Source organism: Hyperolius riggenbachi, chromosome 1, assembly GCF_040937935.1.
Source record: "Hyperolius riggenbachi isolate aHypRig1 chromosome 1, aHypRig1.pri, whole genome shotgun sequence".
Lineage (NCBI taxonomy): Eukaryota > Metazoa > Chordata > Amphibia > Anura > Hyperoliidae > Hyperolius > Hyperolius riggenbachi.
In genome coordinates, this window is record NC_090646.1 from 356,469,443 (window position 1) to 356,496,364 (window position 26,922).

General features: G+C 41.5%; 1 protein-coding gene across 2 annotated transcripts in view; it reads right to left on the reverse strand.

Annotated features, from left to right (window-relative positions):
• The window catches only part of NCAN (neurocan), a 316,793-nt gene that overhangs the window by 101,452 nt on the left and 188,419 nt on the right, over nucleotides 1-26,922 (reverse strand). The window contains exon 7 of one of the 2 annotated variants that reach the window (XM_068234188.1): nucleotides 18,039-19,127. The exons of the other annotated variant lie outside the window; for it this stretch is intronic. Coding sequence (XP_068090289.1) covers nucleotides 18,039-19,127 — 1,089 coding nt within the window. The remainder of the gene's footprint in view (nucleotides 1-18,038; nucleotides 19,128-26,922) is intronic. 2 annotated transcript variants of the gene reach the window in all.

The following is a 26,922-nucleotide window of genomic DNA, read 5'->3' on the forward strand; positions in this document are numbered from 1 at the left end:
TGTGTAGTCAGTATGACTGCATTGGTAAGGTGGGAACTGTTAGAGACCTTCATTAAGGCGCTTGGGACTCTATTTTGTAAAGAGATAAAAATAGTCACTTCAAATATTCAATCAGGTTCATGAAAAATTCAGTTTCAAAATTACATCTTCAAATTAAAAATGAATTCATTTTCTTGCTCCTGTGGACCTGATTGGGTATTTTACCTAAGAAAAGTGTAATGTCTGTTTAATGAATCAATTAAATTGTTGTGTCTACATCTATTGACTATTCAATCCCTGAACCTCTATGTGTACAAGAGAACAATCTCCATATTTAACGGTACAGAAATAAATTTTACTTGAGACTATGGATTTCAAACTTTTATCCTGTTAGTGTTAGAAGGTACTGTATAGGCCAGTGGTCCTCAAACTAAGGCCGGTGGGCCGAATGTGGCCCCTGAGGCTTTTTTACTGGCCCCACACACACACAAAATGTATTACTTATAGATGCGGTCAGCTACATCTTTAAATATTGGTGGTCCGCATATAGAATAGCAGTGCTGGCATCACCCTCCTACATGGAAGCCAGAAAGCAGTAATTCGCTGGTTTCCAATCAAATTCCACATCATGTGACACGGAGCTAGTAAAAAAGGGCACACAGGGATAGTGGACAAAAAGGGCGCCGCCATAGACTGCAATGCAAAATATCGGCTATTCGGCGCCCAACAGGAAAAAAGGGCGCCCGAGAAATAGCGGTTACAGGGATCGTGTTAACAAAAGTTTTCGTTTACAGGATAAAGTTTATAAAAATATTGTTTACAAGTTCGTTTTGACTTTGTATTATACTTATTTTTTCGTTTGTAAATTTCGCTTATATGAGTTTTAACTAGTTTTTTTGTTTTAAAATTGCGCTTACAAAACTATAACATCTAAAATTTCGTTTACACTTCTTTTATAATTTAAAATTCGTTTTCATATGTATAATGCTTAAATAACGTTTCTCAACCTGATTGTATTAGAAATACATTGCTTTTGGTATTAACTTTGTTTTTACACTTATAATGCGTTGATTGTAGTTACTAAAATATTGCTTTAAATATTACTGTTATTTTAAGATTTCTAATGCATACGTGATTGTAAGGCTATCTATTGTATTGTATGTGTATATATATTATATATACCTTTTTCTACTTATAATATTATTAATGTATACATGATTTTAAGGCTAGTTATTCTATTACAAATATATAAACTATTGTATTCATGTTATTTGGAGTGAAGTATTTTAAGGATTAAATATATTATTGTTTATATGTGTTTAGCGTGTTTGTGCAGTGGGGATGGTTAGGTTTAGGCATTACTAGGGGGTCTAGGGGTTAGGGATAGGTACAGGGAGGGTTAGGTATAGTTAAAGTGCGATATACACCACCAGGGGGGTGGTTAGTTTTAGGCACCACCAGGGAGGGGTTAGTTTTAGGCACCACCAGGGGGGTCTTAGGTTTAGGCACCACCAGGGGGATCTTAGGTTTAGGCACCACCAGGGGGGTCTTAGGTTTAGGCACCACCAGGGGGGTCTTAGGTTTAGGCACCACCAGGGGGGTGGTTAGTTTTAGGCACCACCAGGGGGGGTCTTAGGTTTAGGCACCACCAAGGGAGTCTTAGGTTTAGGCACCACCAGGGGGTCTAGGGGTTAGGGATAGGTACAGGGAGGGCTCTTTATGAGAGTAAGGTTAGGTATAGTTATAGTACAATATATGTAATATATACAATTTATTACATTATGTGTATTTACACAAAGCGGGGGTCTAGGTGTGAGGGATAGGGATAAGGAGAGATATCTGTGACCCTAAAGTTAGGTATAATTGTAGTAAAATACCTGTAAAACCTACCATTCTAGTACTATGCTTAATACAAGTGTAAATATCGTTTTTTCTATAGACGCTATTTGACGTTTCATTTCAGAATTCGTTTACTGTTATAGACGGTATTTTGCCATTTCATTTCCGTTTATTGAACCTATTTAGCACTAAATTATCGTTTATAACCTCTTAAACGAAAAATATGGTTTTGCATTCAAACTTACAATTTCGGCTGTACCCCGCGCCCTTTTTTCCAGGCGCCCTTTTTTTATACACGCCATGTGACACTGCTGTCCACTGCAGGTAGTCACCTGGGTATGCTTCACTGTCTGGCCCACAAAGACATCTACATCATTTTATGTATACTCCGGCCACCCAGCAGTCTGAAGTATGTTGACCCGGGCCCTCGACCCAAAACATTTGGGGACCCCTGGTATAGGCACTATTCACTTTGTTTTTTTGAATACTATCTTCAAGGACAGTAGCACTGATAAACAACTTTAATGTTTTATGTAATTGCATAGAAAAAAAAGACTTAATGACTCCACTGCTATAATCTTATCTTTCCCTACTCTGTCTCCATGGTGTCATTGAATTAAAGAGGCACTGTAGTCACATAGAGTAAATCATCAGGATACCCACTTTTATGGTAATTTTCCTTGTTTCAATATCACAAACACTATCTAAATCTGTGTATTGGTGTATATTGGCAATACGGTGACGTAGTGGTTAGCACTCTCACCTTGCAGTGCTAGATCCCCGGTTCGAATCCCAGCCAGGTCAACATCTGCAAGGAGCTTGTATGTTTTCCCTGTGTCTACGTGGGTTTCCTCCTGGCACTCCAGTTTCCTCTCACATCCCAAACACCTACAGATAAGTTAATTGGCTTCCCCTTAAATTGGACCTAGACTATGATACATGCAGTACATGATACATATACAGTGGCTTGCAAAAGTATTCGGCACCCTTGAAGTTTTCCACAATTTGTCATATTACTGCCACAAACATGAATCAATTTTATTGGAATTCCATGTGAAAGACCAATACAAAGTGGTGTACACGTGAGAAGTGGAACCAAAATCATACATGATACCAAACATTTTTTACAAATAAATAACTGCAAAGTGGGGTTTGCGTAATTATTCAGCCCCCTGAGTCAATATTTTGTAGGACTACCTTTTGCTGCAATTACAGCTGCCAGTCTTTTAGGGTATGTCTCTACCAGCTTTGCACATCTAGAGACTGAAATCCTTGCCCATTCTTCTTTACAAAACAGCTCCAGCTCAGTCAGATAAGATGGACAGCGTTTATGAACAGCAGTTTTCAGATCTTGCCACAGATTCTCGATTGGATTTAGATCTGGACTTTGACTGGGCCATTCTAACACATGGATATGTTTTGTTTTAAACCATTCCATTGTTGCCCTGGCTTTATGTTTAGGGTCGTTGTCCTACTGGAAGGTGAACCTCCGCCCCAGTCTCAAGTCTTTTGCAGACTCCAAGTGGTTTTCTTCCAAGATTGCCCTGTATTTGGCTCCATCCATCTTCCCATCAACTCTGACCAGCTTCCCTGTCCCTGCTGAAGAGAAGCACCGCCAGAGCATGATGCTGCCACCACCATATTTGACAGTAGGGATGGTGTGTTCAGAGTGATGTGCAGTGCAGTGCACACATAGCATTTTGCATTTTGGCCAAAAAGTTCAATTTTGGTCTCATCTGACCAGAGCACCTTCTTCCGCATGTTTGCTGTTACCCCCTCATGGCTTGTGGCAAACTGCAAATGGGACTTCTTATGCTTTTCTGTTAACAATGGCTTTCTTCTTGCCACTCTTCCATAAAGGCCAATTTTGTGCAATGCATGACTAATAGTTGTCCTATGGACAGATTCCCCCACCTGAGCTGTAGATCTCTGCATCAAACGCAGATAGAACAGAGGCGCCAAAAAGAGTAAAAACACTATTATTTAAAAACAGTAAAAAGAGGGAAGGTAAGGTGGACTTACCTCCCTCTAGCAGTGGAAAACAAAACTCTGAGGTAGAGTAGAATGCATTTATTAAACAGTGTAACTCCTAAAGATGCAACGCGTTTCACGGGCCACAGCACCGCTTCCTCAGGCTATACAGGAGTTCAAAAAAGCTGTAAATGGGACATATACATAAATCAACATAAATCAACAAAAAAGCATCAAACACTGACAGAGGCATACAGCTGTAACATTGGAACATAAATTTCATTATAACCAGCATCTGCTGGTCTGTGAAGGTCAGATAAGTCTATCTTATCTAAGCAAAAAACACACAAAAAAAAAATTACAAAAAAAACACGCAAAAAAAAAAAAAAAAAAAAAAGTTGTGTGACAGTGGGGAGAGTGCATGCTCTCTAAACTGTTTTTACACTTGCATAGTCTTGGCGGTTATATCATTGTGACTGTTTCAGTCCGAATATACATGTGTAAAGATTCTTGCATTAACTAGAATAAAGTAACCCTCTCAGCCCGATTAGCTGCATTGAAAGCAGGCTCAGGCAGAGTAGGATCACCTAGGATATGTGCTATATAACACTAAATGCTTATAAGTAACAACAAGACATTTACCAAGTGCTTGCTCTAAAATTAATGGCAGTGAAAGAACGATGTGTAATAAGGTGGTAGTGTCTACTACCAGTGGAACAAAAAAGCGAGGAGCTGGCTGTTAGCCAGTGGGTGTAGATCTCTGCAGTTCATCCAGAGTCACCATGGGCCTCTTGACTGTATTTCTGATCAGCGCTCTCCTTGTTCAGACTGCGAGTTTAGGTGGATGGCCTTGTCTTGGTAGGTTTACAGTTGTGCCATACTCCTTCCTTCCATTTCTGAATGATCACTTGAACAGTGCTCCGTGGGATGTTCAAGGCTTTGGAAATCTTTTTGTAGCCTAAGCCTGCTTTAAATTTCTCAATAACTTTATCCCTGACCTGTCTGGTGTGTTCTTTGGACTTCATGGTGTTGTTGCTCCCAAGATTCTCTTAGACAACCTCTGAGGCCGTCACAGAGCAGCTGTATTTGTACTGACATTAGAGTACACACAGGTGCACTCTATTTAGTCATTAGCACTGATCAGACAATGTCTATGGGCAACTCACTGCACTCAGACCAAAGGGGGCTGAATAATTACGCGCACCCCACTTTGCAGCTATTTATTTGTAAAAAATGTTTGGAATGATGTATGATTTTCGTTCCACTTTTCACGTGTACACCACTTTGTATTGGTCTTTCATGTGGAATTACAATAAAATTGATTCATGTTTGTGGCAGTAATATGACAAAATGTGGAAAACTTCAAGGGGGCCGAATACTTTTGCAAGCCACTGTATAGACATAGACATAGCATTCTGGGAGACTAGGTTTATTTTCACTGGCTTCAGAATTCTTTTTTTTTTTTTTTTAACTCAGCACACAGACCCAAATTCATGAGTGATCAGTTACACGGGGCATTAGCAATTTCTTTTCTTGCCATACCCCTAAACTGAAATGTGAGATCATCATAGTTTATTCATCATAGATTGGTAAGAGCTAAATAAGCATATCTGTGACTTTCTTCACCATTAAACTCTTATTCCTCACCATTACACGACTGTTGCTGAGACAGTTATCCATCTATCCTTCTCATACTACAATCATATACATTTACCCCATCAACATCCTGCATATACTCCTCTCATCTTTCCAGCCTCTCTCTTCAAAGGGTATCTGTACCCAGCAGAGTCATCCAACGAACATAAAGCGCCCTAAACGGACCCATCACAGTCACCCCATCATCCGCTCCTTCCCAGGGGCCCATCATCACACTCCAATACCAACCAACACCGCCCCCCTCCAGCCCAAACAACCCTCGCTAGCGACTCCCAATTCTCAGCTCAGGCCCTCCCCAAGGTAAACCTAACCGAGATTAGCTATAAGGCTTCTCCATATTTCTTCTACTCTAGTCGTACTTCCCAGATCCTTGTTCTTACACAGTTCATCCATCCTAACAAACCATTCTCCTATATCTAACCTAGCCGGATTTTTCCAGTTATTAGTGATAATACTTTTGGCAACTATCGTGCCGTATTCTTTAATCAGAGAGCATCCAGGGCTTTCTTTTTTAGCTGTGTAACTAAGGATTGCTTCATTCTGTGTAAGTTCAAATTTTTCTTATTTTCACTGGCTTCAGAATTCTTTTAAGCAAACATTCCACAGAGCTGCACCTGATAGGACTAAAAGTTCTTCTTAACGGTACAATATTTTCCTCTGACGGGATCATACTTGTATGATTGAATTGTAAAGAAAACCATGCAGTATTTGGAGAAAATCAACGTGAAATGATTCTATGGTTGATTGGAATAGAGAATTTTGTTGATTGGAATGTTGGATTTTACAATCGCATCAGAAGAGAGAAAATTCCCTAACTGACCCGTTTATAGGAACGAACGATAATTACCTTCCGTTTACTTACGATCTTGCAAATCTGATCAAATGATCGCATCTTAAGAATATAGTGTACCATTAATGACCACCTTCTAGATGTCGCCACCTGTGATAAAATTTCCGAATGTAAATTAGGATGTGGAAAGATTTTACAATGAGAAAACACCTACGAAATAATGTATAAAATATTACATAGAACAAAGTACAACACCAGCCCGCTCCCTCACATATCCCTGTTGATCCAGAGGAAGGCGAAAAAACCCTTACAAAGCATGGTCCAATTAGCCCCAAAAGGGAAAAATTCCTTCCCGACCAGATGGCAATCAGATAAAATCCCTGGATCAACATCATTAGGCATTACCTAGTAATTGTAGCCATGGATGTCTTTCAACGCAAGGAAAGCATCTAAGCCCCTTTAAATGTTGATATAAAGTTTGCCATAACGACTTCCTGAGGCAATGCATTCCACATCTTAATCACTCTTACTGTAAAGAACTCTTTCCTAAATAAATGGCTAAAACGTTTTTCCTGCATGTGCAGATCATGTCCTCTAGTCCTTTGAGAAGGCCTAGGGACAAAAAGCTAATCCGCCAAGCTATTATATTGCCCTCTGATGTATTTATACATGTTAATTAGATCCCCTCTAAGGCGTCTTTTCTATAGACTAAATAAACCCAGTTTATCAAACCTTTCTTGGTAAGTGATACCTTCCATTCCACGTATCAATTTTGTTGCTTGTCTCTGCACCTGGTCTAAAACTGCAATATCTTTTTTGTAATGTGGTGCCCAGAACTGAATTTCACATTTCAGATGTGGCCTTACTAGAGAGTTAACACAGGGGCAATATTATGCTAGCATCTCGAGTTTTTATTTCCCTTTTAATGCATCCCAAGATTTTGTAAGCTTTAGCTGCAGCGGCTTGGCATTAAGTACGATTATTTAACTTGTTGTTGATGAGTACTCCTAAGTCCTTCTCCAAGTTTGATGTCCCCAACTGTATCCCATTTATTTTGTATGGTGCTAGACCATTGGTACGACCAAAATACATGACTTTACATTTTTCAACATTGAATTTCATCTGCCATGTATTATTTTATTATTATTATTATTATTTAGTATTTATATAGCGCCAACATATTACGCAGCGCTGTACAGTGTATATTTATATATATCTTGTCACTAACTGTCCCTCAAAGGAGCTCACAATCTAATCCCTACCATTGCCATATGTCTATATTATGTAGTGAACGTACTGTAGTCTAGGGCCAATTTTTTTTAGGGGAAGCCAATTAACTTATCCGTATGTTTTTGGAATGTGGGAGGAAACCGGAGTTCCTGGAGGAAACCCACGCAGACACGGAGAGAACATACAAACTCTTTGCAGATAGTGCCCTGGCTGGGATTCGAACCAGGGACCCAGCGCTGCAAGGCGAGAGAGCTAACCACTACGCCACCGTGCTGCCCATATAGCCATCCTATCCAGATCCTGTTGCAATATGACACTATCTTCCTGAGAGTTGATGATTCTGCATAATTTTGTATCATCTGCAAAAATAGCAACATTGCTCACTACTGCATCTACTAGGTCATTAATAAATAAATTGAAGAGCACTGGACCCAGAACAGACCGCTGTGGCACCCCATTGCTAACAGTCTTCCATTTTGAGTACGATCCATTGACCACAACTCTGTTTTCTGTCCATTAGCCAGTTCCCTATCCATGCACACAGACTCTTCCCCAGTCCTTGCATCCTCAACTTTTGCACCAGACTTTTGTGGGGAACAGTGTCAAAGGCCTTTGCAAAGTCCAAGTATATCACATCTACAGCATTCCCAATATTTTTATTATTATTATTATTATTATTTAGTATTTATATAGCTGTACAGTGTATATATATTGTCACGAACTGTCCCTCAAAGGAGCTCACAATCTAATCCCTACTATTATCATATGTCTTGGTATGTATTATGTAGTGTAAGTACTGTAGTCTAGGGACAATTTAGGGGTGAGCCAATTAACTTATCAGTATGTTTTTGGGATGTGAGAGGAAACTGGAGTACCCGGAGGAAACCCACGCAGACACGGGGAGAACATACAAACTCCTTGCAGATGGTGCCCTGGCTGGGATTCGAACCGGAGACCCAGCGCTGCAAGGCGAGAGCGCTAACCACTACGCCACCGTGCTGCCCATATCCATATTAGTATTCACTACCTCATAAAAGCTGAGCATGTTAGTCAAACAGGACCTGTCTTTAGTAAACCCATGTTGATGCTGAGAAATAAGATTATTTTCTACTATGAAGTCATGTATAGTATCTCTTAGTAACCCCTCAAATAGTTTGCATACAACGGATGTTAAGCTTACAGGTCTATAATTTCCTGGATCTGATTTTTTGCCCTTCTTAAATAATGGGAAAACGTGCGCTGTACGCCAATCCACTGGGACTCTGCCAGTTGAAAGAGAGTCACAAAATATAAGATAAAGGTGTTTATCTATAACTGAACTTAATTCCCTTAGGACCCGAGGATGCATGCCATCCGGGCCAGGTGCCTTGTCTATTTTTAATTTATTTAGTCTTGCCTTCACTTCTTCCTGCGTTAAGTATTTAATATTACAGTTAGAAGATTGAGACTCTTCTGCCTCTGGAATTTGCAACAGTGCTTTTTCCTTCGTGAAGACAGAAGCAAAGAAAGCATTTAATAACTCTGCCTTACCTTGGTCATCCACCATTGGGTTCCCACCCTCATCCTTTAGGACTCCTATACAGTCAACCTTTCTTTTTTTAGAGTTGATGTACTTGTAAAACTTTTTTGGGTTAGATTTGATATCCCTAGCGACTTGATTTTCAGCTTCGATCTTTGCCAGCCTAATTTCTTTTTTTACAATTTTTATTGCACTCCTGATTATTGCTTAGTGCAGCCTAGGTCCCCTCCTGTTTTAGGACCTTATAGGCATTCTTTTTCCTCTTCATTTTATCTTTAACCTTTCTCTCCATCCATAGAGGCCTTTTTTTATTCCTCAATATTTTGTTTCCATATGGGATATACATACTACAATATTGATTGAGTATAAGTTTAAAAGCTTGCCATTTCCCTTCAGTGTCCTCCCCTTGTAGTACATTATCCCAGTTCACCAAACTTAGTGCCTGCCTAATTTGATTGAACTTAGCTTTTCCAAAATTCATAGTTTTAGTGGTCCCGCTGCCCCGTGGCCTATCAGTCACCAGATCAAACGTTATCATGTTGTGATCACTATTTCCCAAATGTTCTTGAACCTGCACATTTGACACATTAGAAATGATCAGATCCAGTAACGCATTCCCCCTAGTTGGTTCCGTTACCATTTGAGTCAAGTAATTGTCCTGTAGTGCTGCCAGACATCTGCTGCTTTTACCAGAATGGGTAGCCTCAATACTCCAGTCAATGTCTGGAAAGTTGAAGTCGGCCATAATTATGACCTCAGTTTTACTTGCAGCTTTTTCAATCTGCTGTAGTAATCGCAGTTCTGCAGCTTCATTAATATGAGGTGGCCTGCAGCATACCCCAATAAGCAATTGGCAACTTTTATTTCCACCATGAATATTTACCCAAACGGACTTCACATCTTCACAATCTTCCTCCATCTCATCGCTGAGGACAGAATTCTTAACAAAGAGACAAACCCCTCCACCTTTTTCCCTGTTCTATCCTTCCTACACACATTGTACAGTATATCAAGTACGCAATTTTATTCACTACATTATTTTCACTTTGGTTCCTTCTTTAAACTGGCACCTCACTGACTGGGATATGTGCAGGTTCAGTTCGGGGTGGTTTGGGTTTTATTTATTTATTATTATTTTATTTTAATTTTTTTTTGGGTTGGACTTGATGGATGGATGCTTTTTTCAACCAAATTATATAACTATTTGTTAGCAGTCTATATGTGTCCTTACACAGTGACCTTTCCATACTGAGTAACAATCAAGGAGCAGCAGAGGTCACTGTAGAGGACTCATGAGCAATAATGATGCATAGGCTCTTCCCACTATCATTGTGCAGCAGCAGGGATGGCAGTTTAAGTCCTCCTTCCATCCTTCCTTAATAGCCTGGTGGTAGGTTCAATCCTGCCCTGAGACCCTACATTGTTAAATAGAAAAATGCATGAAAATGAGTAGATGTGCATTATTGTTTATATTGCATTAGTATCTGCACAGTGACATAGTGACACTATTAAGTGACAGCTGTGTTACTGACTCAGATTATTTTAGTTAAGTGAACATTATCAGCCAGTGTAAATGCCTCTTCAAAGCAACCCTGTTCCACCTCAACCACATTGGCTGCAAGAGCCCGCGCTCTCACCTCTGACATAATAGATCTTATTGCTATAGGGCTGTTATAACTAAAATCTCATATATCTGTCCCTCTCGAGCTGATTCATGAAGGTTAAGGCCAGACTTACACATACAGTATAGCTATAAAAATGGGAATGAGTCCATCATCCTGACACTAATTTCAAGCTTGAATGCCTCTGTCCCCTGTTTGGATATAAGCCCCCTCCCCTGTCTTAGCCTGATGAATAGTCCTCATTTAATCAATGACCACACCACAATACCAAAGAGATTAGGTGGACGTGTTTATTAAAGAACCTGTCAACGTTTCTGCCCAAAGCTAGATGTTCTTCTGGGACTATTAATACTGGCTTTTACACAGCAACATGGATTGACAGTGTGTAAAAGCAGTTGCCCATTAAATAGCCCCTTATTAATTCCAACCTCCATTGTGTCATACATAATGTGTACAGTGTACATCTTATACTGTAATTGTTCAATTAGGCAGTACAAAGAGCAATGATGACGATGTACCAAGCACAGCAACCCATACCGATCAATTCCAAATTGGCTTTAACTGTTTGTAATCACACAGGTTACAATAAACTGAGTCTTCTGTGATATATCTTCTGCTGCTTTCTAATATCTCCTGGGGAACATCACTATTGGATCTCCCCTGCTGTAGTTCCAGGCCTTGTTCTCATTCACCTTGGAGCGTCAGCTGTCCTCAGCCACCTTACAATGTCCCTGCTAACTCTTCTTCCACAATAAAAGCAAAGTTCAACGAAGAAGACACTAAAAGAGGTGGATATGCCCAGTACATAAAAGATAGGATTATAAAGCTGTTGATCTAAATAGAGAGGTAATTTCACCTCTCTTGACCAGTCTATCAAAAAATGGTATTTTATTTAAAGAGAATCTGTACTCTAGTATTGTCAAATATATTATTTTTGCTTTCTGGTGGTTTAAAAGGTATTTAACTGACAGGGGTCCATATGCAATTAACTTTTTCTCCTGAGTTTTCTCCTAGGTGACATTTTTAAACGTGTCAATAAAATGCCTTTTAACCCAGGGTGCGTTACATTAATAAAATCGGCAGGGTGGCGTGCGGACAGTTTTTTTTTCAATTTTTTTTTTCTGAATCATTGTAGCTAACTGAAAGTTAGCTACACGATTCACCACTAGAGGACGCATCTGCCCATCTAGTCCAATCGCCGCCGGCTTTTACAGCAAGCAGAAAATCCCATTGTACATGGGATTTTCTGCTTGGCTTCCCTCGTCGCCATGGCGACGATCGGCACGGCGTCATCGACATCATCCACGTCATGGCGTCGGGGGGTGTCTGATCCAGCCCGATAGCGCAGCCTGGCACTGATTGGCCAGGCTGTGCAAGGGGTCTGGGCGGGGGGCTCCCTTACGCCGCCGCTAGCGGCAAATCGCGAATAGCGGCGGCGATCGGACCTCACACGCAGCTAGCAAAGTGCTAGCTGCGTGTATTAAAAATTATCAAAATCGGCCCGCAGGGGCCGGAGATATCCACTGCGGCGGTAATGGACGAGCTGAGCTCGTCATTACCGCTAAGGTGGTTAAGCCACCAGAAAGCAAGAAAATACTCAAAAAAATTTGGCAGTACCTTTTCACCTAATTTTCAGTAGTTTTTAAGTTGCTAATTACTGAAAAGTTATTTTAAAGAGAACATGAAAAATTATCTCCCAGGAGAAAACTCAGGTGAAATAGGGAATTGCATATGGGCCAAAGTGTTAAAAGATCATTTAGGAGCAAAGTCAGGAGAAAAAAATTTATTGCATGGCCCATATGCAAATCACTTTTTCACATGAGTTTTCTTCTAGGTGATAATTTTAAACTTGTCAATAAAATGCCTTTTAATCCACCAGAAAGCAGGAAAATACTCAAAATAATTTAGATGGTTCTTTTTCACTAACTTTTTGGAACTTTTTTAGTTGAAAAGTGCTGAAAAGTTACTTTAAATCTAAAATGAAAAATCATCTCCTAGGAGAAAACTCAGGTGAAAAAGTGAATTGCATATGGGCCAATGTCTTTAACACCTTCAACACCATTTATCCAGAATAAGCATGCAGAGTAGGCTCTCTGACTCCACTCTAACTCCACTGGCTGCTTGCTTGTTGGAGGCATGGTACTCAGAAATTACAGACTGTCAGAGGTTGGCACTGTAGGCAAATGACTGACACCTTTCAAAAGGAAACCATTGGAGCTTGCATACTCCACCCAGTTCTGGTTTCCTTTATGTGAATGCATGCCTATTCTGCATCAGTGATAGAAAAATAATCAACAGCAGAAAATCAACATGTCAGCCGGACAATTAGCATTTTCAAAAGGTATACTAGATGCTGTGAGAGTCCAAAGTCAATGATAATGCCAAGACAGCATGTCTGTGGGGTGGACAATCTTGTTTACAGTTAGGGCCCGTTTCCACTAGCGCGGAAACTGGGCCGAATCCGCAGTTTCCCCGCAGTTAAATTGCGCGGGGAAACTCTGCCATAGGAAACAATGGCGACGCCGGCCGAATCGCTTACCTTAGTGATTCGGTCAACATTGCCATCAGTTTCCGTGCGGGAGTGTAACGATCGGTGTCAGCATGCAGAGAGAATCTGATCATTGGTGATCTGCAGTATCACCAAGAATACAGATATATACCTGATTATTGATGATCTGCAGAATCACCGATAATACAGATATATTGCTAACCACTGGATACCTGGATAATGTGAGTGTTTGGTGTAACGGTAGTACTTTGAGTATAGCACAGGAAATTAGAGACAGTATGGGCAATACTGCTCTAGAGAAAAGGAAACCTTCCAGTAGCCTGAGACTCCCCAAGATGTGGAGTCAGGCTGGAAGAAGGAAGGACCAGAGAGTGAGTCACAATCAAGATAAATGTCACTGAGTGATCTGGAGACTATCTCTTAATAGTAGAGATAGCTCTCGAGGTTGGGCAAGCCAGGTCGGCAACACACAGATAAGGTACATAGACAGAAGGCTGATTCGGCATCCAAGGCTAGCAGGGTTTGGCAACAGAGTATCAGATATGCGAGGTACCGAATCAGAGATCAGAGGAGTAGTCAGAAAAGCAATAAGTCATAACAGATATCAAACAATGCCTAGTCTGGGTGTGAGGTCCTTGGTCTCTACACCCTGGAACTAGTCTGATGTATAACAGAATGGTAACACAAGTTCCCTAGTCTGGGTGTGAGGTCCGTGGTCTCGACACCCTGGAACTAGTCTGATGTATAACAGATTGATAACACAAGTTCCCTAGTCTGGGTGTGAGGTCCGTGGTCTCTACACCCTGGAACTGGTCTAAGCATAAACAGATTGATAACACAGGTTCCCTAGTCTGGGTGTGAGGTCCGTGGTCTCTACACCCTGGAACTGGTCTAAGCATAAACAAATTGATAACACAGGTTCCCTAGACTGGGTGTGAGGTCCGTGGTCTCTACACCCTGGGACTGGTCTAAGCATAAACAGAATACAATATAAGTAATCTGGCTCAGTGTGAATTCCCAGGTCCACCTGGTTCAAACACACTGCAGGATCTGACTAAGGTCTGAGTGCTTCCACGTAGTGCTCGCAATGGCAGACAACTTGTGACTGGCCAGCAGCAACTATATATAGTGTAGCGCTCTCTGGCGCCACCTCTAAGTGATGGACCAATAGAAACTTGCTCTGGCGTCAGCTGACCAGCCTGGTCAGCTGGTCCCCTCTTGGCCGTCATAAAAGTTCTGCCTCTCAGCGCGCGCGCGTATTCCTAAACCTGTGTGAATGAACAGACTCAGCCACACCAGACGCACGCTGCTGCGTGCAAACCGCCGCGCTGGACGTGGAACCAGCCGCCTCGCTGTCAGTACATGCGGCGGCTTTTCTGCGTTCTGCCAGGTTACCAGACGCACGCCTCCGCGTGCAAACCGCCGCGTTGGACACGGAATCAGCCGCCTTGTTGTCAGAACGCGCAGCGGCTTTTCCGCGTTTTCTCACAGGGAGGCTGCGAATCCCATAGCCGTGCATGGTACGGCTTCTAGGATTTGGCAGCGCTCCTGCAGACCAGGAAGTGTCACTGCACGTCTCGCAGCCGTGCGCGGCACTAGTGGAAACAGGCCCTTAGAGAGATGTCAGAATAAGGTTTTGGCAGTGAGGGAGGAAGGATCATTAGTTCAGTTTTAACCAGGTTGAGATTTAGGTACCAATCAGATGTCCACATTGAGATGACTGAAAGGCAATATGAAACTTTAGTCTGACATGCCACCAGAATCTCTAACGTGCATTTGTCCTTAGGCTTTTCCCCAGGGTTAAGAGGCTGTACTTTACAGTTTATATAGATGTACAATTCCAATTCCCAAAACTTGCTGCAATGGCAGGACCTTGGTGTATCATTAAGAATGTAATTCTGGTGGGCTGATGGAAAAATGCCCTTTCTCATCAGGAATAACTACTATACAAAAATACACAATTACATGGAATGAGCATTCCCTCGCAGTGTCATCATTATTATCACCTGGCAGTGTTTTGTTTCCACTAGCTAGACAAATGCAGTAATAGGAAATCACAGCTGGAGAAGAGAAAGATCACAGATTGTGGCTCATTACAGCAAGTTTAAGTAATGTTACAACCTCCCGCTCCTATCAACAAAGACTTTCCTTTTCCATGAAGCCTATTCCACTGTCAAAATAGAGTAAGCCCCCCGGTACAGTAAGCCGTGCAGGTTAACACACTCATCACTGAGTGCAATAACATTTGGAACAGACTTAAGGAAAAATATGGCAAGACTCAGATGAGCAGTATAGATGGCTGCTCTTGCAGAATAGCATCTCCTCCCAATACTAGAGTGAAAGGAACAAAGGGAAGCCACCAGGGAGACTTTGGCTAGGGCAGTTGGTCACGGGCATCGCTGGATAAAAAGAAAGCCACAGAAAGTTCATTATTGGGAATATTGGCTGTAATCAAGGCTGTGATTTCATTGCTAAATGAAGCTTGTAACAAGGGATAAAAGCAATTCTCCGGCACACAGCAGGGCCCCGCTCTCACTTCTCTATTCACTTTGCAGGGAAAAGTTATTGCTGGCTGCATTTAACCTCTTACTGTAATTATCTGTAAAGATGCCTGTTTAACATCAAGCAGTTGAGTTTGGTATGATCTTGCATTTTTATGGTGCAGCTATAAGTCCTAAAAGAAATTAGTACAATAATGTCCTCATTTGACAATTTAGAGGGTTATAATACAACTGGATTTTCTGTCACTGCCTGGTTACTACCGACAAAGAAGGTGTAACATTGCACGCCAAGTGATTAGTTGCTCTCATATCTGATAAGCTGCTGTCTCTCTGTAGCACTTAGGGCCTGTACACACTGCTAACTGATTTTGCCCGTCAGGGATCAAGGCCCGATCCCTCGAGCGACATTGCTGGGCCAGCACTGACACACATGAAGTCAGCTGCGTAGCTGACGGCACGCTCTGTTGCTATGCAGGGGAAGGGATGGCAAGGGATGGCAGAGCAGCATGTGAGTGACATCACACAGTGTGTGTGTGGGGGAGGGGGGGGGGAGGACATCACTTGACCAAGTTGATCCACCCGGCATTTGGGGGCCATTGTACACATGCATGACTATCCACTAAAGCAGTCATTATCAGCCACCACAGATAACTTTGATCATGCTTGTGTATGAGCCTTTAGCCAGCAAATTCTTTATTTATAAAGAGTACCAAAGAGTATCAAAAGATAAATTAACTAGCTCTTTGAAGACAATAAAAATTCAGCAAACCATGGTACAGCAACTTAATTCTAGAAGTCACACAGGTTTTATCTTGGCTCCAATAAGAGTGTGTGATTCAGAGCCCTCAGCACAGAGCCCTTGCATAACATTGTCATCTGTGAAGTGGTTGGAGGTGACCACTAAAGCTGCTTGAAATAAAATAAGTGTGGCTTCATGGCAACATCTTGGCCCGTTTACAGCTAACAAGGGAAATGCAGAGTGAACAGGGTAATTCATTATGTTCTCAGAATACAGGTTCCCCATAACAATCTCCAACAGCCAGCACAGAGGTACTATTTCTACACAAAAATGAAAAGACGGATCTCAGTCGCATTCATTTGGAAATATAAGTTAAGGCTGCACATTGCAACAAGGCACTTTTGTATCACGCATCCATTCCAATATACAAAGATTCCATACATTTTTCCAACACAATACACTTTGCTCTGGAATGCAAGTGGCCATGTGATTTACATAAATGCAGGGCACATGTGTTGCTCTCCATTGCAGTGCTAGCCTATTCAACTATACTCAATGGGACAACTCTATGTTGAACTCAAAATGCATGTGGCAGTGCACTGACAGAAGGCACTGCTGCACTGCCCATCAGTGTAGCCATTAGACAGGGCTGTCTACTCATTGTCTGATGTCCTACGTATCACACAATGCTTTGCTCATCTCATCATCACAGCACCACCGCTGTGTGCTCAGCCCCTTGGACCACAGTTTATAGGTTATGTTAAAGAGAACCTGAAGTGAAAATAAACTGATGAGATAAATGTATCCTAAACAGTACTGAAATCCCACACATTTTTATTTTAAAGGTTAAACATATATGTGTACAGCTTTGACTGTCTAAGATGAATGGCAACTGGTTTTTATATAATGTCTATGGTCCCATAGAAACATATTGAGCTACTGAACTTTGAATCTGTTCCCTGCACTCGTAAGGTTTCTCTAATTAGTTATCAATGTGAGTAATGTATCGGCTGGACTGCAGAGGAAATCTCATTTAAAGCTCTGCATTCTTAACCCTTACAGTGAAAAAAAAAGAACACAGCCTAATTCTATGTAGGCTCGTAACTGTACACACACACGCAGGCTTATCTCAACATGTTACATGACTCTTCAGGTTCTCTTTAAATGCAGCACCACTGTGGTGGATGCAGAGTACAATGGGGAACCTGTATTGTGTAAATTACTCCAAGCAAGTTACAGGTTTATTAAGCAGCTAACATTTTGTTTTTTGATTTGAGAAATTATTCTTTCATATATTTCCTTTCAATTGCCTGCATTCCTTCAAAAGCTGCCCTAAGCAAACTCCTTTCCAATCCCAAGCACCCTATATGTAAATCATAGCAAAAGGCAAACTTGTGTAGACCAGATAATAACAAACATGCTCAACACATGTATCCTATGTGCACAGTGTAGCCATCTTACCATATCATATGTCACTTTTGTTTTCCAGTGTAAACTCTCTTAGTTGCTTTCACTACCTGTGGAGTCCTATACCACCCTGCCATTAAGGCCATAACCAAAAAACTTTAAAAACATTCATGTTTTATGCACTAAAGTAAGTTTACAAAGAAGACCTTAATTTCATATGTCTGGCATGCATCAAAATAACTGAAATGTTGGATTTCTATGTAGGTGAATTCTTACTTGGTTGTATTTCCCCAGTGTCCTTCACTTGATTGGAAATGGACAAAGATTCTGCATGAAGTATATGATTTATATCCTGTTGCTTTTTGGTTATGAGTTTAATATTTTCTCCCAGGTGATTTGGTCTAACACGTCTCTGCATGACACCTTCTTCCTCAGTATTTTTTGCATGGTCTTTTACTGTGTTCTGGAGATCTGAATCTCTTGTCAGATTGCCCAAAGAACTTGGCTTGTTTTGAAGATGGATTTTATCTAATGAAGTACTTTGGTGTATTTCAGCGTGAACATCACTTTCCTCTTCCCTTCTCAGTTCTGTCATGGAAGTGGGAAATTCAAAGATTTCAGATAGAGATGGGGTTTCATGAATGTCACTAGAGTCATCACCTTCTAAAGAATTATGACTATGTAGAAGCCACGTGTACTGCAGTGAATTTTGGGCATGTTGTGGAATAGAATTGATATCCTTGTCAAATGTATGCCCTTTAGATAGTTCATCAGTATCTGAATGCTCTTCTGAAGAATCTGGAGTGGCCTGTTCAATATACTCTCTCCAGGTTTTCTGCCTCGGTCCTGACTTTCTGTCCACTGTATTTATTGGCCAATCTCTTTCCTGTCTTTTGGATTCCTCGTGTTTGTTTGTTTGCCATCTTACTGTAGCTGGGGTCACCCTTGTTTCTTTTATTCGTTCAGTTGCTTTCCTATTCAGAACAGGAATAGATGCTGTAGTTGGCACCCCTGAAGTACTGTGCATATAATATGATTCTGGAAGTTCACTAGGAACTACTACTTGTTGGACAACTTGAGTGAAAGCTGGGACTTGCAGCTGTGAAGATAACACATTGATTTCCTTTGTAATTCCCTGTAAGTCTGTGGATGTTGCTAGATCACTGCCTTCCATTTCAAATCCATCCCTTGTAGTAGACATTACACTGTCAGGGGAAGGCAAGGCATTATTAAATTCCAATTGTATTGCTTGTCCAGGCTCTTGACTTTGAAGCTCTGGTTTTATCAGCCTGAGGTCTTCCTGAGTCATGAACAGTGGACCTTGCTGCTCATTCCCTAGCGAGGAGGGGGCTGTTGCTTGAAGAGCTGTTGAGAGGCAACATGTCAAAAGGATAAATTAGAATCCTATCATGCTGAACGGGGAGAGAGAAGCCATCAAACCAAGCAAGAAGCTTCTCTTAATTCAGCAGTCAATTCATAGCGATAGAAGGATCTAGATTTATCCATGCTCTGCTTCTGTCTGGAAGCGAACCAAAGATGCAGAAGGGATTAGCATGCCGACATGCCACAAAAACGCTTGCTTTATTATATAACAATGCAATAAATATTTATGGAATGCCTTTCAGATCTCAATTCCCACACAATTATGTACATGACATCCTGCAGTTACCTCGCCTGTGGTTTATAGCTCTGGTTCAGGAATTACTGGCCCTTGTAGAGACTATATCATTATATTATAATGATAAAAATCTTTGGCTGTGTCTATGCCAGGCACATCCCCAGGTGGGAGCTCAAGTAAGAAATGATCCCTGCCCACTCTGCTTGTCTGATTTACAGCATAACACGTCTGCAATATGCTGATTTCTCCCCGGACTTCACTTTTCCCTATGAGAGATTTCACTTTAGCATAGTCTTCCCTATTTTACATAATTATTTAAATTTATTAACTAAATCTTGCAGAATACAGAAAAATAAATTAGGGCAGGTAAGGAACGTAGCACGAGAAATATTAGCTATAAAGATAAGACTCTCACGTACCATTTTATAACTCTGGTTTATAGTCACTTATGTGGCCCATAAATGCACTGTAAAACACATGGATACTAAGGACTTCTGCACAGGAAACTATCTATGTCTTTATTTATAATGGAGTGCTGCTATGGATGCTCCACCATGGCCAGAGGGAGTCTGGGTGAGTTGTGATGAATGATTGAAGATGGTGCAAGCACACTAACCTGGAGAGTGCACTGGGATCTTTTAGACATTAATATAACCTCAGAAAAGTAAAAGCTGATTATGTGTCGTGGGTCAGTGCTTATCCTTGAGGTGCCCACTCGCTGTTTAAGCAAATTGATTGGTTTTGGACTTATACAGCCACCCAGAGTAACGGTGTGATCATTTTCAATCATCCTTTGGCTAAAGTCTGTCTGATATTGGATTAATTAAACTGGAGTATCAATTGGTAGTCCCCAACCAGAATTTCAATTGCTGGTCAGACAGGGCCATTAATAACTGTATGGTAGGTTTTATTGTGTCAGAGTTAGCTGTTCTGAATACACCCACATGTGCACAATTTTATAGTTTGTATATCTTTAAATCATAATGCATCTTTCCCTATACGTTGTAAGCTATTGCGCTACTTAATTGGCAGGCTGCTTGCACCATTTATCACATAAATGTGTTGTGGCTGTGAGGTATGATGGCCGGTGATCCCATCTTTAACAACATTGGACAAGTAGAATTGCAGTGTGACAAAAAGTGTGACAGAAAGTAAAGTGTTCTTCTCAACGCTCATGAACTTCTGAAGGTGATTTGACTTTTCTGCCAAGCATGCCTATTCCACAACAAACACACTTGCTAACTCCCAGCTAGAGCAATCTCCTGCCTTTATCTGGTCAGCAGACGCCAGTCAGCCAATCAGGTGTACTGTTATACACCCTTTGCCTGCTGTACCAAATCTAGCAGGAATTGCATAAGTTAGCATTCAGGTGGGAGGCTTTGGTTGGATGCAATCGTAGATTGCATCGTTTTACAGGGATGCCCCATGTAGGCACATCTCCCACACGGTCCCCTCCCTAACCACTCACCTGTCAACCACATCCTGGAAGCTGCAAAAAAGAAATTTAAAATCACAAACACTGGTCTGCATGACAGCCGGGGGCCCCAGGTCTCTCTCACTAGCTGGGGCCCCCAAACCACCATGTGATACCTAGAGCGAAGTGTGGACATTTGCTAATTCCCAGCTAGAGCAATCTCTAGCTGGGAGTTAGCAATTGTGTTTGTTGCAGTTAGCATTCAGTTTAGAGGCGGTGGGGGTGAGTTCCCTGGAGGTGAGAGGTCCAGGGCTTGCCCAGATTTCCCTCTAGGTATTGCATGGTGGTTTGGGGGGCCCAGCTAGTGAGAGAGACCTGGGGCCCCCAGCTGTCATGCGGACCAGTGTTTGTGAAGCATGCTTATTCGTTTGAAAATATTTTTTTTTTAAGGATTTTAACTTTTCGTGTGTGTGTGTGTTTACAGTAAAAGTAAACCTGAGAAAAAAAGGGTAGCCACTATTTAGGATGTCCATCTCCTGTATAATTCTTTCTGAACTGTGCGCACCCAGCTTGCTCTTGGGTATGGCTTCTGATCACAGCCATTCAGGAGCGTGATCCATGAGGATGTGCAGAGTGGACTGCACATGCGCTTGGCTCCAACTCGTCCCAGTCATATAGCTACGAATGGGGGGCTACAGGAGCAAGATGGAGGGAAGGTGAGATACAGTAAGGAGCCTGGAGGTGTCCAGGGAGCCTATACATCAGGACTGTAAAGTTTATAGGGCTATTGTTTATTTTGTTTTAAAGCTGAGTTAAGCAGGTTTTATATCAGACTGATTAGAATTCAGTCTTAGAAGTGCAGCTTTTAAAGTGGAAATCAAAATATGAGACTCCAGGGAAGACCTATTTTGGAGTAGGACTAGAAATTGTTTATCTTATAAGTTTATTTTCAGTTCAGGATTGATTTACTCCCAGTGAATTTCTCCTACATGTGTGGAATAAACGAACCACCCTCCTCTTGGCTCCTGGGCACCAGACAAGGGTGTTTTAAAGGTGTGGTGAGGATCTCAACACTCTCTTGCAGAGTGTCAGAGTGTCCCCTATTGTCAGGAACGATGTGGGTTGGTATTGTTCAGTCCACGTAGCCCAGTGGTTGTGTGAATGCCGCTGTTCTGGTCTGGACAATATGCATGGGGAATAATTTGTTAAAATGCGTTGGGGCTGTGTAGCTTCTCTTGCAATTGTTATTAAAATATGTATTCAAAATATTTATAAAATAATAATAACAATAAATAGATTAGCGTTTGTTAAGCAGTAAGCAATAAGTAATGTGTGATGATGAAGGAAGCGCACAAAAAACACTTCAGTTCAGTTTTAATGCACAGGGCGAATTATTGCAACAGCATCACACTATCATTAAATTAGCAAATGAATCAGTGGGCAGGTGTGGTAAGTGTGTGATGCAGATTGATAATTTACTAACACGGGATGTTTTTTATTCTTACAACTGAATTAGGATCCCAGGTTTGCATTATAAACGTTAATGAAATCTTGAGGGATAACAGAATAAAAACACGACTGTAGCCACTTCTAACAGATAGCAGCAACTACATATTCAACCCCCAGCATAACGCTGTCCAGTCACTTTCAGCAGTAGCGTGTACATCTGGAAACTGCATAGTGTCACTCATGGCCCATATGGCTGGTATACAAGATGAGATTATGGGTCAACCTCTTGGGCAACTTATCTCTCCAACTGATTCTCCATTTGAATTGAAACAGAAGTCCAGAACTGGGCACTAGTGTAACACAGACTTTACAACTTTAATTCCATCAGATCCAATCAGACAAGCAACACAAGGGTGACAAATTGGCCTGACAGCGATTTCACTGGTCTCTCCGCTTCATCAGAGTCCAGATTCCCCATTCACAAGGGAGTGCAAAGTCAATATACACAATGGCTCTTCTATCTGATCTTTTGTTACTGGCAAGTTCCAGCAGGTTTCCTGCTTCCTTCAACAGACAGTATCTTGATCAGTCATTTCCACATGACAGGCATTGCTTCCATATCCACATGACATAGCAGGAATTGCTTCCCCAAGTATTGATGTCTCTTAGGTGGGTACATCCAGGGCCAGTTCTAGACACAACAGGGCCATGGGAAACAATGACATGGGGCCCCCCAACCCTCCCATAAGCATCATTAGAAACCTTTTTTTCTAACCCCCAACTGCTTCCTCCTCATAAGCAGCATTAGGCCCCTTTGTTTCTGACTCCCCCACTCGGGGTGTTCCACTGGGGCCCCAGAGCTGACTAGCATCAGAATCAGAATCGTTTATTTCGCCAAGCATGACTGGGTCATGCCCGGAATTGGGTTTGGCACGATACATAGCTCAGAAGGTGCAAGAGGTTGAGGAAAGATGCAGTTTACAGAGCTACAGTAACACAGTGATAGGAAAAGGCATAATACATACATGCACACTTAACCATCAGCAGCACTAAAAACATAAAGAACACTAGTAAGTACTACTTAATTGGCACGAGAAAAACGTATGATCGCCTGAAACCATTACTCTAGTCGTAACTCTGCAGGTGGTGGAGCGCTGGTGGGGGGTGGAAAAATGTGGAGGGGGTTCAGGAGGCTAATGGCATTTCCCCAGGTCTCCCCCCAAGTGTATAGTGGATGCTGGGGTCCCCTGCAGAGTGTTCGGCAGTGAAGCAAACTCACCTGTCTGGCCTACGTGATCCTCCATTAGTCTGTATGCTTCTGTCTTCATCCCTGCCAACCGTCTCTTCTCACTGACCCAGCACATTGTAACATGCAGCTGGGTCACTCAGAAGATATGACCAGCAGGGATGACGATGAGGAGCATGCAGACTAATCGAGGAGCCTGCTAGCTAGGCCAGTGCATTTGCTCCACTACTAAATACTCTGCAAGGGCCTGTAGATCACTATACAATAAGGCGGGACATCTGGAGGGTCCTGTCTGCCGGCTCAGGAGCCCTGGGCAAATGCCCAGTTCTCTCCAAGTGCCAGCCCTGTGCACATTTATCTGCCTGCAGAGGGTGACCAGGTACATATGCTCTGAGTGAGCTGTATGAATCCCTCAGTCTCTGTATACGAATCAGGACGCGTGGATTAGCAGGCATCTAATAGATGCCTGTGTTAATTGGGCGCTCAAGCGGTAAGTTGGATGCCTGAGGCTGATTGTAGTCGATCAGCTACTACATAGGAAATAATGGTTGTTTGGGTGCCGGGGTTAGTGTTAGGTATCAGGAGGGGGAGGATGGTTTTAGGCACTTCAAGAGAAGATTAGTGTTAGGCATTATCTGTGTGTGTGTGTGTGTGTGTGTGTGTGTGTGTGTGTGTGTGTGTGTGTGTGTGTGTGTGTGTTTGAGTTTTAGGCACTAGGAGAAAGGGTTCAAGTAAGAATGGGTGCCAGGTAAGTGCATAGTAAAATATTCATAATGTAATTTACTGATATTTTTTTACTAGCAGCACCAACCAGCACCCAACTCATGCGGCGGTGCTGCAACACGTCTTCCTCTGTATAATCGTGCTCAGCTTCTTTCTTTGCTGCTGAGACATGGACTCTTTTGTGGCCAACGCTGCAGCAGCAGCTCAGTCAAGTCCAGTTCTTCCCTGCCCAATTTGTAAGGCAATAACCATTACCACACCCTCCCAATATTACACCCAAACTTTATGAAAGTTATATGTATCTCTCTTCACTGTTCCTTGTTTGCAAAAATAAATAATTTCTCAGTGTTTTTATATGTAACCATTTTAGGAAGGGTTAAATGCTTTATTACACACGGAGCAAGCGGGAAATGTCAAGAAAGATGAAACTCACTCTGCTGATAAGACTCTGCTGAGCTGCAATGCAGACCACAAAAGGTTATCTTAGCTGCAGAGTGAGTGAAAGTGGATGAGGATAGGCAACTGGCTTTGTGCTGGGTAGTTAGTGCTTGATGATGGTGATAGGGAAGGAATTGGGACAGCTGTTGTGTCAGCCAAGTAGCATCAATCTAACTTTTAGACAGTAAGACTGTTTGCAAACTATATGCTAAAACGGTTTATGAAACAAACATTTGGATGAAAATGAAAATGCTTACAGTGGTGCAATTAAAATACTATTCAAATGAAAATTGAAATCCTATTAGAATGCAAATGACTGCAGTGCACAGGCCCACAATGCAGCGCCCTCACCAACAGGTAGTGCCTCAGCAGTTTCTTTCTATTTCTTATGCCTTAAAATAGCCATAATTATAGAACAAATCCCTTATCTAACTCATTTTGCCTATTTATTGTCAGCTTACCCTTTCCCTAGGATGGCCATAGTGTATGAATATAGAAGCTGCATGGTAGTGCTGTGATTATCAGTAATTCTGCTAGCGGGTAGCATTCCTGGGGTTGTTACCCTCCTGCAGGTACCTTTATCATTCCAGGAGAAAATGTTTGGATGTAACTCTGTTTTAAAAACGATATCTAAATCCTTGGTGTGTAGCCTTCCCTCCAGCTGTTTGCTATATGTTCATTAATTTACAGCTTTAGTCTAACATCCTTGCCTGAAGCCTTCCGTGCGCATACAAGACATTCCAGGGAAGCAATCGCGGCACAGCCAATGTAATCTGCTTTTTATGCCCCATAGGCTGTTATATCTTTCTATAAGGTCATTTATCTGATTACATAAGGTCATAATTATTTATCTGATTAAGACTTCCATCTAATATGCACTGGGAAGGCGTAACCAGGACAAACATATCGATTTGAGCGAGTCAATATTTCTTATCATCCTGCATTTGTTCATCCCTCGCTGTGTAACCTTCTGGAGCCCGAGTATCAGTTTCACACTGTGTGACTTTTACTGCTGGGAAATATCCAGCCCTATAAGAATGAAGAATCGTTTGTAATAAAGTGCTTATAGGAGCAGATTTTCATCATACCTGCGAGCTTCAGAAAGCAGCTTCAGTGTGCAGCTGTGCACGAAAATCATTCAGTGCTTATCACAGAAAATCCAGCAGCCTCTTCCCCCTTCCAGCAAATTCATACAGCCTTTTCCAACACACATAAGGTACATGTCTAAACCGTGCATGCATATAGAATAAACCTGGCCGGCGGACAACATAGATTTACGGATTCATTGGAAGCAAGCCTAACATCTCTGTGTGTCTGGAAAACGTTAAAGAGGCACTATAGCGACACAAAGTACAGTAAAATGCGGTAAATTATTCAGGACACCCACTTTTACGGTAATTTTCCTGGTTTCAACACCAGAAGCACTTCCTTCATCAATGTATTGCTGTATTTTGGTATGTAGTCCCGCCCTCCCAGTGATGCTCAGCCTAGGCTGATTAGATATGTGGAATTCTCACCACAGAGCATCCTGGAAGACCAGGAATTGCCGGTAACATTTATTTTACATAAGTGAGATAACACATAGGCCCTTATTCAATTCACTTTTTCTCCCAAGGAGATTTTTCTTATCTTTTGTGTAAAATAACTTTTGAGTACTTTTCAATTGCAGAGTATTAAAAAGTAGCTGAATAAGTAATGATCATTGTCCAAATTATTCTGAGTATTTTCTTGCTTGCTGCTGGCTTAAAATGCCTTTTATTGATAAGGGCCCATATGCAATAAATTTTTTCTCCATGGTGATTTTTAAAACTTTTCAATAATACGCCTTTAAGCCAACAGATGGCAAGAATATACTAAAAATAATTTTAATAGTAGTTTTTCACCGACTTTTTGGTGCTTTTTCAGTTGAAAAGTGCTGGGAAGCTTTTTTTAATAGAAGATGAAAAATCATCTCCTAGGAAAAAACAAGGGAGAAAAAGTTAATTGCATATAAATCAGGGGCCTATATGCAGTTCAGTTTCTCTCCTGAGTTTTCTTCTAGGATATAATTTTTCCCATTCTCTTTAAAATAACTTTTCAGCAATATACAATTGCAAAAGTACCTAAAAGTTGGTGAAATAGTACTATTACAATTATTTTGTATATTTTCTTGCTTGCTGGTAGTTTAAAGGTTATTTAATTGACAAGTTGTGAAAATATAATCTAGGAGAAAACTCAAGAGAAAAGGGTAATTGCATATAGGCCTGGGGGCCATATGCAATTAACTTTTTCA